This window comes from Crocuta crocuta, unplaced genomic scaffold (assembly GCF_008692635.1).
Source record: "Crocuta crocuta isolate KB4526 unplaced genomic scaffold, BGI_CrCroc_1.0 scaffold111, whole genome shotgun sequence".
Taxonomy (NCBI): Eukaryota; Metazoa; Chordata; class Mammalia; order Carnivora; family Hyaenidae; genus Crocuta; species Crocuta crocuta.
The window spans coordinates 1,636,771-1,657,300 of record NW_027527611.1 but is presented as its reverse complement, the minus strand read 5'-3'; the positions used below and the strand labels follow the sequence as shown (position 1 = coordinate 1,657,300).

General features: G+C 42.2%; 1 protein-coding gene across 1 annotated transcript in view; it reads right to left on the bottom strand.

Moving 5' to 3' along the window:
- The window catches only part of CSMD1 (CUB and Sushi multiple domains 1), a 1,564,948-nt gene that overhangs the window by 657,918 nt on the left and 886,500 nt on the right, over window positions 1–20,530 (bottom strand). Inside the window, exon 6 of the mRNA XM_077771883.1 lies at window positions 17,642–17,754. Coding sequence (XP_077628009.1) covers window positions 17,642–17,754 — 113 coding nt within the window. The remainder of the gene's footprint in view (window positions 1–17,641; window positions 17,755–20,530) is intronic.

The window sequence follows — 20,530 nt, the reverse complement described above, 5'->3', positions numbered from 1 at the left end:
GGGGGGGGGGGGGGGGGGGGGGCCCAGACGCTCTGATCTCTTACCCAGGCAGCCATCAGGTGTCCCACTGACAAGGCTTTCAATTATCAGTTGTAAACAAATATCTGTGGTGGAAGTAGCTGAGGCATCTCCAGGCCCGTAGGAGGTAATCCTCTTCCCTCATGCTTTTCTCCCAACGGCGCTCTCATCTCCCGTCATCTGCAAGTTACACCGGAGCTGCCAGACCGTCTTCAGACGTGCCGATTCTGGCTGTGAATGCTCCACTTGCTGGAGCAAGTTAAGTTACTTACCATGTTAAGTCCTTCAAAGCAAGTATGTTTCCTGAACATTTGTGGCCCTTAGTTAGATCAGTTAATGTTTAAACTCCTATGACGTAAGGCTGTACCATATGCATTGTCATATTAATTTTAAATTATTTATATTCTATAAAATTAATGAATACACGTTTTAACACCTCCATGACCCAATATTTCTTCTTTCCCTTTAATTGTATTGTCTTTGCACCTCAGGAAAGGCGCATGCAGAGCCAGGGGAAGCGTCTAGAACTCTTCATGTGCACAGGAGCCTAGGGAAGGAGTGTCAGGCAGGAAATGAGAAGAAGCAAAACAAATGCAGAGTCTTAACATCTAGGGAGAGAGAAGTGTCTAAAATCAGATGGACAAGGGGCGTCCCTAGGGCTAGGTCGGTTAAGCTTCTGACTCCTGGTTTCAGCTCGGGTCATGATCTCACGGTTGGTGAGTTGGAGGTGCCTGGGATTCTCTCTCTCCCCCTCCTGCTGCCCCTCCCTTGCACACACACACACACACACACACACACGCTCGCTCGCTCTCTCCCTCTCTCTTTCTCTCTCTCTCTCAAAATAAATAAACTTTAAAAACATTGAAAATCAGATCAACAAGTACCTTTAGAGTACCTCACCAAATCTCAGACACTGCCGCGTTTAGGGTGCAGATTTACTTTGTGTTATGTTCCACTAAGAAAGGACAAAGACACAGTACTGCCAGATAGATACACGATCCTCCTTTTGCAGACAGTAAAATGGAAGGAAAAAGTTCCTCTTGGATTCAATGTAATAAACCATAGCTTCAATAAATGGAAGAGGAAAAAGACTATGTGTTTATTGCATACTTATTTTTACTGTTATTCGAAGTAGAATTTATTGTATATGTGTTTTCCCATAGCTGTTTGTAAGCTAATCTTTTGTGACCATGATTTTAAGTTTGCTATGAATAAGTTTCCTGTTCATCATCTATAAAACATGGCTCAATTTCTAAAGGAACAAAGAAGACAGCATTTATTCCTTAATATAGCTAGAAGAAGTGACATTTTTGTGAGGTCTCAAGTATTTGTGTGTGTGTTGTTCAGGTTTGTTTGTTTTTGTTTGTTGTAATTTTCAACACCTGTTCAAACTCGAGTCAAAATACTACAGAATACTTCATCTACTCATTCCTGGAATACCTATTGCTAAGAAAATTAAATGAACATGCAAAATTATAAGCTTCCTGTCTGGAATTAATCAGATTAAAAATAGCTAATGAAACAAAACCTAAAGAGTAATTCCTAAAGAATCATTTGAGTTAAAACTTTATTTTGCAAGAAATGACTCTGAAAATAGAATTTCCTAGTTAAAGAAAATTGCAAATGATGCCAGGGATTTGAAAACGGCACATGGAAAGGACTCTGTTACAGTGAGCATTATTAAGTGTTAAGTTACTGACTGACCCACACTTACCAAGACAGTAGTAAACGATTTTATTTTTTTAATTTATTTTAATGTTTATTTATGTTTGAGAGAGAGAGAGAAAGAGACAGAGACAGAGCACAGGGCAGAGAGAAGGGCGACACAGAATCCAAAGCAAGCTCCAGGCTCTGAGCTGTCAACACAGAGCCACCCACTCAGGCACCCCAATAGCAATAGACTTCAAAGCCAGGTGCGGTCAAGGTATAATGTTAAAATAGTTTCAATTTTCTTAGCAATTAACAATGCAGACATTTTACGTTAGGGGGTGATTCAGAGAAGTAGGTATGTTAAAGAATCTCAGGAGGTAAATAATGCTGACTTTAGTCTTTAAGCATTAATGACATTTTCTCTAAAAATAAGAGATAAATTCATCCAGAATTCTGCTTTATCTTCACTAATCTTGTAATTAAAACTCCCTTGGACTCTTCTGGGTATCATTGAATGGATTGTAGAAAGACAAAGGAATTTGCAAATAATAGAACCACTTAAAAATGTCCCTTTGTCATACACTGAACAAATGCAATAAAGGTATTTAGTTTCATTAAATTTGAATTTTTAAAAATTATTTTAGTTCTCCATAGTAATTGCCTTTTCAAAAGCTTTAAATGATGATTTTTTTTATTGTTTATTTTTGAGAGAGAGAGAGAGAGAGACAGAGCATGAGTGGGGGAGGGGCAGAGAGAGGGAGACACAGAATCTGAAGCAGCTCCAGGCTCTGAGCTCTTAGCACAGAGCTCGATAATCTACTTTGTTTTTTTGTTTTTTGGTGGCTTTTTTTGCTACTACTAGAGTAAATTTGCCATTTGTGCATTCATTCCAACCCATACCAAGGTAATTTCTAATATATGGGATTTTTATTTAAGTGGACAAGTTAAATAGTTCACTGTGAATTTCAGCACATTATGCAACTGCCATTGCCATTTTAAAGCATTGAAGATTACTGGTGGTGAAGGAAACTGTAAACTTAGAACAGCAGTCCCCTTATCTGTTTTTTTTTCCCCGCCTCTGGTCTCAGTCACCCACCTGAACTGGGTCTGGAAGCAGAGGATCCTCCTCCTGACACAGCATCCAGGGGCAGCCGTAGCCTGACACTGGATCACAACGTCTCCACCCTTCACCTCCCAGCATCTCACCACGTTGGCTTTACCTCACATCGTCCCAAGAAGAAGGGTGAGTACAGGACATTCAAGAGGCCGTGCATGTCCTCATGCTCTCATCACAGTCTGTCATTATACTTGTACTATTTAATTATGAGCTGTTGTCGTCTCCTACTGTGCCGAATGTACACATTAAGCTTTATCGTAAGTCATGTGTGTAGACAAACACACACAGAACATACAGGATTCGACCCTGTCATGGCTTCACATGTCTGCCAGGGTCTTGGAATGCCCCCCTGAGTAAGGGCGGGATGCTTGTATCGGAACTCTGAGGGGCAGCTGACATCATCCTGCTAACTCTGGCTCCACACTGGAGTCACCCAGAAAGCCTTAACAGACAGCCACCACGTTGGTCCACAGCCTAAATCATGAAAATCACAATCTCTGGGTGCATTCTAGAAGCTTCCAGCTGTCCCTATTATACAGCCAAGGCTGATAATGGTGAAATTGAGGCAAGTGGGGAAACGATGGTCTTCACAACCAGTTCAGCCTGTAGACAATAACATGTCGGAGAAACCTCTAATTTTAACTCGGTTATGGTTTTTAAGTTGAGTTAATTATTTATTGGCCAGGGATAAATATTATAATTTTCTGGAAAAGGGAAATAATGAAAAGGATGTTGCCTGTGTATATATTTATTTCATAGTGTGCTTTTAATGAATTAGAAAAAAAATTTTTGATCCACTGAGCAGTCTTACCATAAAGGTAAAGAAAGTCTGGAAGCACAATCAGCTTATCATGAGAAGGAACACAATTACTTAGCACTGAAAAAAATGCTCTTTGGTCTATACTTGTCCAACTTCTACTCTTATTCTTTCTGTCTGTCTTTATCCCCAAGCCCAGCTTTATTGATGTATCATTGACAGGTAGAAATTGTGTGTATTTAAGGTGTGCAACTTGATGTGTTGATATATGTATGCATTGTGAAGTAATCACCCCAGTCAGACTGGTTCACATAACCACCACCCCATCAGCTTCCATCTACAACTGTATGCATCCAGGGTCAGAAGGGGCTGGAAGATTATGTGACAAGGGACACCCAGGTCATGACACATTCCCCGAAGACTGTGTGTGTTTCCCTGTAAGAAGCTCACAGCCTCTGCTCTTGCTTGTGTGGCCATGAAGTAACAGAGCGTCGGTCAGCCCTGCTTGCCTACCCTCAGGGTCACCACTCAGGTCTAGGCTCTCCTGAGATGCTTGTGAAGGACCAGAGAGAGAGAGGAGTTTATGATGAAGTCGCTGGTTGCTAAAGCAGTCAGATCTGTGCCACATCACAACGTGGCATTAGTGGGCGTCCCCGTCCGAGCCCCACGGTACTCCTGCAAGGCAGCTGTGGGGAGCACAGTTTTATGGATGAATAAACAGACATCTGCAGAAGCTAAGAGACTTGGCCAAGGTCTTCAGACTCCTCTGTCCACTAGGCCATGCAACCGTTTAAATGGATGCAGCGTAGTATATCCCTTCTAGGTGCTCAGGCCTTCAACTACTCATCGGCAGACATCAAGTGCGGGCTATCCTGAAGGTCACTCTGTTGAGTGCTGGAGACAAAAAGGAACGTGCTTCTGCTCTTAAAAAACAAAAACAAAACTAAAACAACTACCTTACTATCCTCACTTATAGCAAGCAACTGTGTGATGTGTATATGGAAAAAAGAAATCAAACTCAGAAACGGAGAGCAAACAATAGAAAAGTGGTTTCCGGGGAGTTCCTTCCATACTGTGCAAGTTGATCATCACAGAGCAGGCTTTGCACATGTACACTTTTACTTGTCAATTAAACATCAATAAAGCTGAGAACAAAAGTCATAAGAAAAGGCTGGTGTTGTGCAGGTACATACAGGTACGCAATTGGCACTGGGGAGGGAGGCTGGGAAGGCTTCTCTGAAGAGGAAGGAGGGCCGCAGATGCTGGTGGGAACGCAGGGCCAGGGTGGGGACCAGATGATGTGTCCTGGTGCAGTGAGTTTTCAGAGCAGGCGTGTGGAGTGCCTGCAATGTGGGCTAAAAGAGGAGTTTGAAGAAGGCTGGAGACATATCTCTGAGAGCTTTGGTGTCTTCTCTGCGTGCTGTACGTGTTACCCAGGGACCCGACATGACCAGATTTGAGCCCCAGGCTTGGAAGTATAAGGGCATTGATAACAGGAGAAGATTTAACTTGGAAGATTTTGGTTTGTTTCTTTGTTTTTGTTTTTATTTTTGGAGGAAAAACAAAAAAAAAAAACAAACGAAAGAACAAAAAACAAGCAAAGATGGTTACCATTGGATTAAAACAGAAGAAGAGTTAGTGACTTAGATATGTATACTAACGCAAGTCCTCTAGAAGCTTGGTGTATATTTCTCCAGAAAGAAGGTCATCCATATTTGTTTTGCTGCATGTTTCTACAGAACTGAATGGTGTGTTCAATAAATAGTCCCTCATAGCTGGTCACATACAACTCTTATGAATATATTCAAGGATGACATTTTAAAATGTATTGAGCACCTAGCGGGGCACCTGGGTGGCTTAGTCGGTTAAGCGTCCGACTTTCACTTAGGTCATGATCTCGTGGTTCGTGGGTTCAAGCCCCACGTTGGGCTCTGTGCTGACTGCCAGCTCAGAGCCTGGAGCCTGTTTCAGAGTCTGTGTCTCCCTCTCTCTCTGACCCTCCACTGCTCACGCTATCTCTCTCTCTCTCTCCTAGAAATAAATTAAATAAAAAATAAAAAATAAAATGTATTGAGCACCTAGGATATCACAGACACGATTCAACCTGGGCAGGTTTGAAGCTGACTATTGTTCTAGAGCTTAAATCATTAAGGAATTTCCTGAGCTAACACTGAGGCATTCTGCAGGACAGCCCAGTACAGGCAGAGCAAGGTCATTCAGGAGGCTATTCAGATAAATAGGCAGTGGCTATGTATCATCTGATGCAGATAATTTGTAAGTATTTTCACAATAAATATGGACAGATGAGCTGCATCGCAGCCCTGGATATACGTCTGGAGAAAACTAAGTTCCTGTTAGTTTCAAGGCAAATTTCAAAATATCGATAGGAAATAGTTAGATGATATGTGATATATCATCTATCTGTTAGCTATAGATATAGAATTTATATTCTATATATGAATCTAAGTAGATATATATGATATAAATTCTTTGGTTTATATTCTTGGGTTAATCAATTATATGCAATGTCATGGTCAAAAGTTAACTTTGCATCTCCCATGGAGTGAAAATACACAGCCCATCCAATGGTAAAGATCATGGTGGTCGACTGTACAAAGATGCTGGCCGGAAGCTTGTGAGTCTTTAGAAACTACCACTCAAAGTTTCCCAGATGAAAGCGGCCCTTGGAGAAACTTCGTGGGAATCACTGTGGAAAAGAAAGGACTTCCAGGGGGACCTGGGTGGCTCAGTTGGTTAAGCGTCTGACTTCGGCTCAGGTCATGATCTCACGGTTTATGGGTTCGAGCCCCACGTCGGGCTCTGTGCTGACAGCTCGGAGCCTGGAGCTGCTTCAGATTCTGTGTCTCCCTCTCTCTCTGACCCTCCCCTGCTTATGCTGTCTCTCTCTCTCTCTCTCTCTCTCAGAAATAAAACATAAAATGATGTTTTAAAAAAGAAAAAAAAAAAAAAGAAAGGGCATTCAGACGAGCAACTAGAAATACGTGGAAGCAGTCTGCATCTGTACCAAAGTCAACTCTCCCACCACAGTCTTCAGGGGCCACCACATGCATCCTCCTGGCACATTGCTTCCAACCCATCGTGAACGCACATCTGCACCCGTGTTGAGGGCTGTGCTTCTGCTTGGAGACATCAGCACTGTCATTGTCTAAGAGGCGTGAGGCAGCCACTGCTAGTACGGAAGCGAACTGCCTCATCCTGGGCTACTTAGCACATTGACTGAGCAACTGCTATGCTGTTCCATCTGCGTACCCTGACCCAGGTGACTGGGTGACTAAGAGAGCAAGCAGTGTGGCCTGTGCGTTCTAAAGCTGATTGGCCGCTTGCAGCTCTGGCTGAGCCGGGTGGGCCCTACGCGCCGGGCGGCAACTGCTTCAGGGGAGCGGTCTATAGCCACTTGCGGGGAAGAAACCTTAGGGCGAGGCTAGCTTCTCCAGGTAAGTGCTGACAGCTTGGGTCGGCGTCCTCCGGAGATGGGCAGCATACACTGTGCCATCTTAGCTTCCAAAGCGTACATTTCCCGCAGGAGGCGGACACGCACGTTTAGCCAGTAAACACTAAATGTGGCCTGCAAATCTGAGTGATCGAACTGCCAGCAAGTGACAAAAAGCATGAGGAATGAGACAGTTAGGGGTTTGTTAAACTGAAAGCCGGAACGATTTCTGTCTTAACATCACATAGGCAGCAACTGCAGAAATACAGTTTACCAAGGGAATAATAACCCTCCTAAGCTTTTCTATTCTTTATGCATAAGAACTTAACACCCACCTGCTGTTGCCATGTATTAGTCTGTTTTAAATAGCTGTGATTTACTGAGTAACATTGTTGGCTTCCAGTGTTCCAGGACGAACCACACTTTGAAGTTTAGAAAAAGGAAAGTTCTGGTTTAAGTGGTTTGATATACAATGACTAAGACTGATCCCATGTTAATATTTCCAGCATAACTTTAAGATAAATCAATACATGAAAATGTACTGATTTAAATCAAAAGTCTGGAACTAACTCAAAAGTTCATTTACTCCATTAGGGCTGCCTCGAAGTGAGAACTCTATTAATTTAACATCTCTGGTGAATAAAATGGCATACTTTCCTTAAGAAATATGTTCTCTTATTTCAACTTAGTAAGATATTACTCTCAATGTTTCGTCAAAATAATTGCTACTGAAATTTTAACACATTCTCTTCCTTCTTTACGTAGTAGATGACAAACAGATGTTCACAATGAATTTTTACCATTAGGGGTTTTTAATACATGGAGAGACACACAAAATCATATCTGTTTTACTTACTCTGTTTTATAATGTAAGTGGAACATGTCTACAAAATCGTTGTGCAGCCAGCCCAGGATCACACTGTGAAATACGTAAAGATTTTTGGCCAGGGACACCTGGGGGGCTCAGTCGGTTGGGCTTCTGACTTTGGCTCAGGTCATGATCTCACAGTTTGTGAGTTTGAGCCCCGCGTCGGGCTCTGTGCTGACATCTCAGAGCCTGGAGCCTGCTTTGGATTCTGTCTCCCTGTCTCTGACCCTCCCTCATTTTCTCTCTATCTGTCTCTAGCTCTCTCTTTTTCTCTCAAAAATAAACACTAAAAATTAAAAAAAAAAAAAAGATTTTTGGCCAAATGGCAGCTTGGACAAATGAGAGCATTCAAACCGCATGTCACATGAGCCAGGACGACAGCCCACAGGCCCTGTAGCTCAGGTGTGCCCTCAACACTGTAGACAGGAAAGCATGACTTTCTAGCACCGTGACACATTCTGTGTCTCAGGATGTGGCCAAGCAACCAAGAAAAGAGAGAAGATGGTGAGGACCACAACAATCATTTATTAATTTATAAAGAATGCCATAACTCTTCCAGAGGACACAATATTAATGTCTAGAATTGCATTCTCTGCAGAAAGACTCAAATTATATGTTCAGTATGGAAATCAAGTCACATCACTTTCTCATCCAGATATTCTGAAGCCTCACCTGGTACTTAGCATAAATCCAGTCTCCTCCCTGTGGATGCCCCCACAAGACCCTGCAGGGATGCACCCAAACACATCTCTTAAGTTTTTCCAGACCTCAGCACATTCCTTCTTCTGCGGCTCCTCCTCTCTCCGGAACTTGCTGTGTTCTCTGTCTGCTCTGCTCTTCTTCCTGACCTATTCAGTCCATTTGGATCTCAGCTCCATATTTAACACTCAGAAGGATATTTCTGACCGAGTGACAAAGTTTTCCACCCTGCAGTTTGCCAGTTGCTGTCTCCTTGACTTGTTTGATGGATTCTCTGTCTCATCCTCTCTGTGGGAAGGGAGGCCTTTCCTTTTTTGGCCACTGCTGTAAACAGGGGGAGTCACTGGTACCCACTGGGTGTACTATGACTCTTGGTGGAATATGTGAATTCATGCTGAATCCCTCCTGTGTCCCCAGAAAAAATCTGGGACACAACCAGACCATTGTTGCCGAGTCTGGGAATCTGTCCCACCAGACAGATCACTTTCTTGTCTAGCGCCTGGCTCACTGGGCTCTGAAGAAGTTTCTATGACCATCCCCACCACACACACACACACACACACACACACACACACACACACACTTCTGATGGACACACTTTCTGTCTCAAATATATTAATTCATTAAATCTGACTGTGGGCTAAGCCTTGGACTAAAGGACATTGAATCCCTTTACGGATCAAGTTTGCTGAAGGACAACGTCATGTACCTGAGCAACACTGTTCCTCTTTTTAAACATGACCTATGGACAGTCTTTGTTCCTATGCTCACTGTCTTAAAGCTTTCCAGTACATGGTCCTTCTTTCAGAGACATCCCTGGGTCCTACCTGCAGGCTAACAAAGGGGAACTTACCAGCAACATTGGCGATAAAATTGTGTGCCTGGATCTCCATTTTCCCTCTCCTCAGACACTCCGGTGATCTTTCTTGTTTACCCACAGCACAGTTAAGTATTTAAAGATAGCACAGAATCCCTCCAAGATCCAGCTATCCTCTCCAGCTTTATTTCTCATTGCTCGACCTGACTCCCTTCACACTTCAATATCGAGCCATCAATATTTGCAGGGGCCCGAACATACCATAGCATGTCATGCTCTTCTGGGTCTGCTCACACTTTTCTCTTACTCAGAACCCCCTCCACCCTCTCTCCTGGCAACCTGAATGCCATCCAGACACCCTCTCCTTTAGGAAACCTCCTACAAATGCCCTCTGCTCCCTGCCAAATCAGCTGAGGCATATCTTTCTCATTCTAGGACATTTTGTGCATAACCTCACCCACAATGTATCGGAATCCTCAGTGTGTGTCTCTCTGACTTCTTCCCTGGAATCCAGGGGCTGAAACATGACTTGTCACGTTTGGTTCTGTGTCCCTGGCCCAGCGCAGCCCACACTGCAGGTCTCCAATAAGGGGGCTGGATAGAATTTAATTCCAAATGACTTGAGCTGGCATTCCAAAGAATGGTTATCAGTCTTGGGGCAGTGATGTGGTGTAAATCAAGGAGGGAGGCAGGGAAGTAAGAGACAAAGCAGTTTGGAACTGAAAATCACTCTAAGAAGTTCCAGGAAGTTTGTGAAAGTAATACAATCCTGCAAAGCACATATCGGGTGTTTCATGCGAAGTCTGTGACACAGATCGACAGGTTAGCCCAGGTATTTTCCCCGGATCGGGATTACAAACCCAAGTTTATGAGACATATAGGAGCCCATTCTGGGCACTGTGCTAGATGCCTCAAATGCATTGTCTCTTTAATCTCTGCCTCTGTGCACGGATGAACATTGTTCTTCTCCCCACTCTTGGGACAGGAAACAGACCTTGCTACGTAGGAGTATATGTCTAGAGTGACAGCTCTCCAGTTAACCATTCCTCACTGGGCTGAGACCAAGAAATCCTACCTCCAAGCACCATTCTCTCTCAGCCACACAGTCCACCTCTCACGGTCGAAGGGAAGGGAGCAGAACTCACACTGTGGACAGAGCGCATCTGTGTCATGGCTTCCTCATCTCCCAAGGCGTCTGTGCCGCAGAAGTGTGGCACATGCCAGTGGTGCCTTTCTGATAGTCGGGCCTGCCCTTAGCTATGCTGTGAAACTGTTCCTTTGCTCGAAGTTTTCATTTTCCTGTCTCTTCAGAATTGTGTGTCTACCTTCATGTTGTTCTGTAGTCCACACACACACACACACACACACACACACACACTTATTCTTCCTGAATACATTTGCTCCTTCTCTTATTTGGTGCCTCACATCCGAGACTTATGATTTCTGCCTACCCCATTCCATCATCGCACCTGTCCCCACAGTGCTCTGCCCACTTTCTGCTTGGAATAGCTCCACCTGAGAAGACAGGCGATGCCCCACTAACTTAGAGTTGTCCCAAGGCGTTGCTTTCTCCACTGGGATTTCTGTATTACAAAGATACATCACTGCTACCCAAAGAACGACGTTCTGATTGGAACTCGAAAAGTGGTGCAGCAAGTCAATTGTGAAAATAGGTTGGAAAGGATGACATGGAATCTTCTATTTACGTCCTGACGCTGCCTGCCATTTACAAGCTGTGTTGTGTGGGCCGTGCCACTTACTCTCCCCCTTCCTTGTGAGCACAACAGGGCTTCTAATTTTGACATTCAGTTGCACCATGGCATTGAGCAGGGATTCTCCAGGTGTTTTTGCCTAACTCTGTTTGTAAGAGAATTCTTAAGAGTTTGTCATTTTCTTGGAAAGGGGTTGTTCTAACCAATTTTAAAAGTACTTTTTAAGTTCAAGTATTTTACACATACCTACACACAGTAAAATATTCTTTTAGTAATGGTGGGGCACCTAAGTGGCTTCAGTCGGTTGAGCGTCTGACTTCAGCTCAGGTCATGATCTCACAGCTCGTGAGTTCAGGCCCCGTATTGGGCTCTGTGCTGACAACGCAGAGCCTGGAGCCTGTTTCAGATTCTGTGTTTCCGTTTCTCTCTGCCCCTCCCCGGCCCTTGCTCTGTCTCTCTCTCTTTCTCAAAAATAAACATTAAAAAGTAATGAATACTCAAGTAAATATGTCGTATTTAGATTCCTAAATTTTATATGTGTATATCCCTGAAATATTAATTACTTATATGATTATATGTATACGGGCAATACACTGTATACACTTCTGTACCTGGATCCTTCCATTCAATATTATGTCTGTGAGATTCACTCTTGTTGCATGTGGAGATCATTGGTCTTTTTTTTTCATTTTTGTCTAGTATCCTGTTATATGAATATATATAATTTTTTTTAAAAAATTAATGTTTATTTATTTTTGAGAGACAGAGACAGAGCATGAGCAGGGAAGGGGCAGAGAGAGACAGGGAGACACAGAATCTGAAGCAGGCTCCAGGCTCTGAGCTGTCAGCACAGAGCTCAATGTGGAGCTTGAACCTGTGAACTGTGAGATCATGTCCTGAGCTGAAATCGGATGCTTAACCAACTGAGCCCCCTGGGTACCCATATAATTTCTTCATTGGATGTACTGTTGATGGACACTTAGGTTATTTCCAGGATCATAATACCAACAATTACGAATGAAGTATCATGTACATTCTCCACACATGCCTTTTGTTGCCCATGTGTACTCCTCTCTCCCGAGTGCATACCTGGAGCCAGGGAATGGGTGACAGAGAATGTGTGGGCTCAGCTTACCAGTAAAACAGTTGTCCAAGGGGGAGTGCACCATTAAGATTTCGGCCAACAGCGTCTGTCCATTTGCGAGTTTTAAAAATAGCTCTCGTAGTAGCAAGCCATGTTTGGTAATTTAGGGTGAGCAGAAAGCAGGGGGAAGGGTTACCAAGAGGTAACAAATGCTCTCACACTGCAGTGCGGCTGACAGAGCACTAGTCATACTTTTTATCCGTTCTCTTAGCTCTCTACAAGCATTCTGTGGGGTAGATGTTATTCTTATTTTATAGAGGAAGACAGCAAAGAACACAAGGCAGAAAGTACTTAAGGAAACAGTGGTCAAGAATCAGCATGTGGAACGCAGAGACGGGCATCGTCTTAGGGTTTTTAAACGGCTAGAGCTGGCATTTTGCAAGAATCTTTGTTTCTGAGAGAAGTTAACATATTTTTGGAGTAAGTAGTAGTGTATCTGATTTGAGTGAAGTTATATTTATTAGAGACTTTCTTTTTAGAGGTTTAGAAATTTTAAGAATTTTTTTAGAAGTTATGAAATTAGATTTTGCTAACTTATCTTTTTATAATGCTTATATGATATTGAGAGAGAAAGGATGAGTGGGGCAGGGGCAGAGACAGAGGGACAGGATCCCAGGTGGGCTCTGAACTGACAGCAGAGAGCCCGACATGGGGCTGAACTCAAACCCTGAGATCATGACCAGAGCTGAAGTCAGATGCTCAACCGACCGAGCCACCCAGGCGCCCCTCAGCTAACTTATTTTGATTAAAATTTGATGTGTCCCCACCTACCTGAAATGTCCCGGTCCCGTTGGGAAAGTAGACAGTGTAGAAGTGAGCAAGAGCGCCCCCTATAGGGCATCTCACTACTTCTGCCCAGTAGAGTTCCCTGGGGACTTGGGAAGGGTATTAGCAGCTAATTTCCTTCTTTCCTTCAACATATATTAATTGAGTGCCTTCTGGGTTCTAGATTACTGTTGTTACTAGATTACGGAGTTACTGTTCTAAAGGGAGAGACAGTGCTAAGATCTGTGCCTGTCATCTCTTAGCTCGAGTCTTGGCAATTGTGCCTCAGGTCACCTTTGGAGCAATGGGTAAGCATGTGTCATCCAAATTTGAATTAATCTGAGAAGACAAAGTGTCCAGTTTTCCAAGATACATTTCTAACAACACAAATGTCTTCATTTTATATAAATCTGTCCATTTTATTTTTTTAAAATTTTTTTAATGCTTATTTATTTTTGAGAGAGAGACAGAGACAGATCACACGTTGGCGAGAGGCAGAGAGAGACACACAGAATCTGAAGTAGTTTCCAGGCTCTGAGCTGTTGCACAGAGCCCGACGTGGGGCTCGAGCTCATGAACTGTGAGATCATGACCTGAGCTGAAGTTGGCTTAACCAACTGAGCCACCCAGGCGCCCCTAAAGCTCCCCATTTTAAATACAAAGTAAAATTAATAGTTACATAGAGCTATCACCTAAAAAGAAAGCTCATTATTTGTGTCAACACAAGATTTAAATCCATGGTCAGGTTTTCCTTTGATTTATGAGACAGGTGTTCTCTGTATAAGCTGGGACTTTATTACAAACAGTCAAAATGATTTATCAGTTTCAGAAATCAATGAGAGTTTCATTTTGTAAGAATTGTAGTTTTATAAATAGCCAGGTAAATATATGTAAAACTGGAGCTCAACACATATTGTTACTTAATAGGAAGTAGTATCTGTGGTTCAATATCAATATATCTTTAAAAAAATCCATCTTGTAGACATCAAAAATGTCTACATGACTGATTGTGCTAACCAGGCACTTATTTAATTATAATTAATGAGAGAGGCAACATATAATGAATGAGCTCAATTTTCAGCTGATTTAAAGAAATAATGTGTCCCACATAAATCTGTCATTCGTGAGAACCCAATATATACACAAGATACTGCAAATATATCAAGTGACTTTTATTGCATTTGCCACTTCTTTGTTCACATTGCTATTTTAAATGTGAATATATTTTAGGAGCAGTACCTATATACCAGTTTTACTTGCCAGTCAACCTCACTACTACTTTTGGCATAATTTATTGCATGATTGGTTGAAGAGATAAAAGCCAAAGAACAAAGTGTAAAATCCAGAGAACAAAGAATGGAGAGATGAAAGTTAAAGACCCAAAGAGAAGAAAGAATCTGTTATGGTGGTGGCTGTTTATTTGACCAAGAAAAACACCGACTTAAAAAGAAACTATTCTTTGTTTTTAGACATTATAAAATTCTACTCAGGCACGGTACTGAACAGAGAAGAAGTTTGTCATCGAGAGATACCACCAGAAGGTTTCATTAGCAGCTTAGAATCCCAAAGAATTTTTTATAGGTATCCCACATAATTTGTAATCATATTTACTCCAAGGAATACTGATGGAATTTTTATATTCTTGCTAGTGACCACAAGTGATCAATGTGACTGCAATCATGTTAAAAAAGCCATAAGCATAGAAATATATATTTTTTTTAAAAAAATGTCTCTTCCTCCACCAACTGACCAAGATTCAGACTCTGATGGTATATACACATAAATATTAAAATAGCCTCTGGTAAACACTAGCTAAGTGTTCACTACTACTGTTGTTTCCCTTGTTGGTTTTCTGGATTTCTCATCTACTATGCTTTTCTTTTTTGCAATTGTGTTGATAATAACCTTGGGTTTTTTGTGTTTTTGTTTTTGTTTTGTTGTTGTTTCCTTGAAACAAAAGTCTACTATGAATTGGGGCTCCCTGGGGCTCAGTCTCGTCAGAGAAAATGGGAAAGACAGAGATGCACAACCTGTTTTCCTCGTGGGACAGGAAGGTTCCCACTGGCCCATGGAACGAAACACCTGAATGCTCCTGGCTGCAAAGTCATACAGGGAGATGACCAGGAGGGTGGCTGATGGGGGACTTGGAGAGGGGACCCTGTCTCCTCCTGAGCTCTTGCTCCATCTCTTGCCTTCTGGGGCCCACAGGCATGTTCCAGAATCAGCAGAAAGAACTATCTGTAGCTTTTGCTTCTATTAATCAGTGATATTTCTGCCCTCTGGATGAACAAAACTAAGTGCAGTGCTTTCCTGCATAACATTTACCACCTTCCTTCTGAGGGTCCTTGCGTCTTCTCTTGAAGGTTGCTGGAAAGGTAACATCTGGTACTGACCCCTGTCTTCCAAATCTTGTCTGCTTACGTGTGGTCTTAGGCATGACACCTCCTTTCAGATAAGGTCTCTGTGCTAGTGAAAGTTAACATATGGCAACTCCCTGAAATCAGTTTGTCTTGGAGGTGAAGTTCAAAGTCAGTCTGGAGAGGTTCTCAAATATATTACTGTTAAGCCATGTTCATCCCTTTTTACATTTCTGCATCTTTTTATACCTTTGCTATATGCAAAGTTTCTACTCATCATTCCATAAAAAATATATATATGATTAGCTAATTATATAAATTGCTGTGTGGTTATATACAGTTATATAGTTATAATAGTTGATTAATATTTACTTATTTATTTATTTATTTATTTATCAATGACTGATAAGTCAACCAGAATGGTACCTATATCTACAAAATGGACCATCTTCAGATTTGGTATTCTATTTTTTGCCTCTCTTCCAATCATTGGTATAGATGCCAAATTTGCTGGTCAGGTATGAGGTTTGATACCTAGAAATTCTTTTCTGTAGTTCAATGCGAATCTATTAATCAGGATCAGGACCTTTGGAGAAGATCAATCAACAGCTTAAGAACAACTCTATTGATCAACCTACCTGCCTATTGGTCAGTCAGTTTGCCCTCTGAATATTGATTTATGATTTTTCTAAGTCAGGGATATATATCTTCGTGGATATGGATGGATGCAGACAAAACTCAGATGGAATCTCCCACAGACTGCATGGAGGATTTCATACCCTCACCCACCATGTCCCCGGGCAACCCCACCTCCGCCCCCAGTGTGTTCTTCCACACTTTATAAATACATATCCTATATTATGTATACATCCTGTATGACTACAGGTATAGTATATGGCCTGAGAACCTAAAGGCAGGTAGAGATCTCTGGAAAAGGAAACCAACCTTGCCTGATCCTAGGAAAAGAAAGAAATTGTAATGACTCTTACAAAACAGTGCTTTTGCACTTCTTCATCATCAAAGAAGATAAAGGTAAGAACTTTCTGGCATCATCAGAAGACAGTGTGAGTAGGGCACGGCTCCTGATGATGGATAAATACGTTTCTGTAAAACAGAATTGTCCCAGCACTTTAAGACAGGCAATCCGTTGAAGGTCCACCTGCCCAGGGACCCAGGTGACGAAGAAAACCAGTGCGCCTCAATGTGTTCCTCAGCACCATCTGTAACCATCTGTGTTCAAGTCCCTGAAAATTACTCTCGGTTTTCTACCTCTTGCCCAAAAGGACACAATGAAGGCATTATGGGTTTTAAATATCTGTTTTAGATAGAACACACTCAGGCCATTTGTTGGAACATTATTAAAATCTCTCCGATTTTCATTCTACCTTTCATGGGAGCTGCTTGCAAACTGTCTTTCTGACCTACCAGATTCTGGAGCATGGGGGCTTATTAAAACCTCATTGTTTTGGGGTCCTGGCTTGCATCTGGCTAGTGTTAGGGAATGTGGCCTTCACTGATATGCTCATGGTCATGATTTGGGGCAAGCATGATAAGTTTGCTTGGGAACACATCTTGCTTTCTGACACAGCCATGCGATTGTTATTTGCAAATACAAAATGGAATTGTTTTCAATGGCTCTCCTAATAAGTTGAATCCTTTTTATGATATTGATAGGATTTTTGACTATTAAAAACACATGGGCAACAGCACTATATTATCCAGGTATAAACACTAGAAATTCCTTACCAAGAGGAAGTTTCAGAATCAAACCTACCTACTAGTGACTACAGACTTTGTTTCACTCGGCTACAGGAATTCTCACATTTTTCCTTTTGATGTTCACTTACATGTAAATTATTAAAGCAGGTAGCTGGGTTTATGTACTGCAAATATATTTTACAGCTGTAAAGGTACGATGTCGCACTTGCATATTCATGCATCCTACATGCTGTACCATTTATAATGAGTGGGTAAAGAAATCAACAGGATGATATTTTCTGGTTAGGTAAATACAAATTAAAGTGAATGCTAATATATATTTATTGACTTACTGATTACAACTTAGGAATAATTCAAGAAAAACAATAACCTACATTGCATACTGTCAAAGAAGGCTTGACTAGTAAGTTGCTAGTGTCATTTGTAGAATTTCCAAAGTTAATTGTTCATGAAAGATCTAGAAGGTATTTCCAAGCTTACATCTCTGGCTCCATGTCTGAAACTTGAGGGTGAAAAAAACAAAATATCTTCTGCTATTTTTTGTACATCGAATGGGGGCATTCTTACCTTGAAATTGTGCATTAAATCCTTTGCGCCGATGATTGCTGTCAGATGTAAAATGCAGCCGTAACCAGTTCTTACTGCTTATAACAGGAGAAGGAAGGTTCATACCAGTCAGCCTGGAAAAGAGAACCAGAAAAAAATCTCCCTTGTAAACCAATGAACAAATGTCCTATACCAAACCCACTTTTTTATAAAAAAAAATTAATGTTTATTTTTGAGAGAGAGAGAGACAGAGCACAAGCAGGGGAGGGCCAGAGAGAGGGAGACACAGAATCCAAAGCAGGCTCCAGGCTCTGAGCTGTCAGCACAGAGCCCGATGCGGGGCTTGAACCCACAATCTGTGAGATCATGACCTGAGCCGAAGTCGGATGCTTAACCCACTGAGCCACCCAGGTGCCCCTCAAACCCACTTTTAAAACTGACTGCTGACAGTTGTGATTTTGAGCTGCATAGAAGAGAGATCATGGATTAGCTGTGCTTAAACCTTGAAATGACTCAGGTAATTTCATGTTTGCTCACATATCAGCACTATATTTTACCCTTGACGACGTGAAGGCTTTCACCAATACTTGACAATTTATTCTTTTTATTAATGATGCATACATGAGAAGATATTCTTTGGATCTGTTATTTCTATTTATCAGGACCTCAATCCTCATGAATTATAAAAGGACAAGAAATAGGCAAATGGCAACATTGTGCCTTTTACCCATTGAACAATTTGTGATTCTGTTTCACCCTCAAATACACTCTTTATCGGGCTTGATAGCTCCCATATTTCTGGTCTCCTGTCTGCAGAGTTCCAAACAGGGCCCTTCCCTGTTTAGAGCAGTGTTTAGGGGACTGGGGTCAAGTCCCGTTAAAGAGATTTGAGATGAGATAAAATTGTTTGGGGAAAGTGGTGTATTTAACACACTTAAATCTTTCAAAATCAGACACACTCTGTAGCTAAGCTGTTTAAGCTCCCCTCCTAGTTTACACTGTATGGCTTAGTTGTCAGAAAAAAATTTTTAAAAAGTGGGTCATTTACTTCCTGCTTCTGAAAACCTCGCGTCATTAAGAAGTGAAACTCTTCTCGGGTGCTAAACCCCCTCCCTGTGGGAGACACGGGGTGCACTCAGTTTTGGCCAAGGGCAGAAGTTTCCTTGGATGGGAATGCCTCTGGGTCCACCTCTTACAAGCTGAGGTAGGACCGTTGCCTCATCTTTTCTGACCCTCTGCTCTCCTGTGTGTAAACTGGAGCTGAAAACGCATCCACCGAGGAAAAGAGATGATCAAGAGGCGTGTGTAAATGTCCCTAATGCACATTTTAAATGTCACCCCTAGTTATGCATCTTAGAGTTAGTTTGCATCTCAGTTGCCAAATCTGTTTGCAAAACGATGCTTATTAGTGCCGGGGGGTCAGTAAAGGTTTAAGCAATGCACTTGCGGCTGAGATCTGGGCTGCCCTTTTTGGCTGGCCTGTGTGCACCTGCTCAGTGAGCCTGCACGCCGTCCTTGGTGCTCAGGATTTCCTGGACGCGGGTTGGCTACCTCGAGCGCTTCCCTCCTTACTCCATTACCTGGAGGAAAAGCAGCATCGAATGAAATAAGTAGTCCAGCTCTCTGATGTCAGGGTGTTCGAGTTAAACTCTCTGGTTTAAAAACGTGCAGGATCTGTTTAAAGTGAAAAACCAAAGCTTGGCTGTAACCAATTCCAAGTGTTTATGCACCATTTGAAGGAATCTTCGGCGAGAAGAAATCCACTGGTCGGACCTGCCTATTTGCTTGGATGTGTGTAGTTCTGACTGCTGAAGGCGGATACGCTGCACCCAGGAAAACACTGCATTTGTTCGCCTGTTTTGTTTGAAGGCTCTCTCCCCACCACCTCGGTGGTGGTTCTATTAGATTCTATTAGATTCTATTAGAAAGAGGTTACCTCTTTGCCTAATACTGACAATGGCCACAAGATAAGTGACTTCTGGATTCAAAAACTCCATCTACCCTGCTCACCTACATTCACTCACTGGCAGTTTTATAACTGAATCCCATGTTCGTTTGTTGAGGTTTTAATAGTATTTTTTCCCCTCAATTAGGTTCCTTTCGAGTGGTTCTGATCTCAAAAGCAGGGTGGGATTACATTTCAGTTGTGTATCAACATAGTAATGTGCGTAAATAAATACCCTCTCCACCTCCCACATTTTTCAGATTCCTACTCATAAAAAAGCCAGTTTCGTGTCAATCAACAAAGTTCATCTTTAAAGAGAAGGCATATTTTAGGGTTTACTAGGAATGCAGTTTATTTTATTTTAACATTTTATTTTTTGAGAGAGAGTGTGCAAGCAAGGGAGGGGCAGAGAGAGAGAGAGAGAGAGAGGGAGAGGGAGAATCCCAAGCAGGCTCCACAGAGCACCAACATGGTGCTCGAACCTAGGAACCGTGAGATCATGACCTGAGCTGAAATCAGGAGTCGAATGCTTAACCGACTGAGCCACCTGGGCGCCCCAGTAGTGTGGTTTCTGCTGTAGCTGTTTGACTCTGTTGTCATTGTGAAGACGCAGCCATAAAATGGACTTGGTCATGTTCCAGCCACAGTTCACTTATAGAGGCTTGCATCTCATGTAATTTTTCTACTAAACAAAAAGTTACTTTTTTTTTCTTTTTTCAAGTTTTTACTCAAAGTCCAGTTAATTAACATACAGTGTAATATTAGTCTTGGGTGTACAATATAGTGATTCAACACCTCCATATACCACCTGTGCTCATCACAACAAGTGCATCCTTAATCCCCATCACCTGTGTCCCCATCTCCCATCCCCTCCCCTCTGGTGACCATCAATCAGTGTGTCCTCTAGAGTTAAGAGTCTGTTTCTTGGTTTCTCTCTCTCTCTCTCTCTCTCTCTCTCTCTCTCT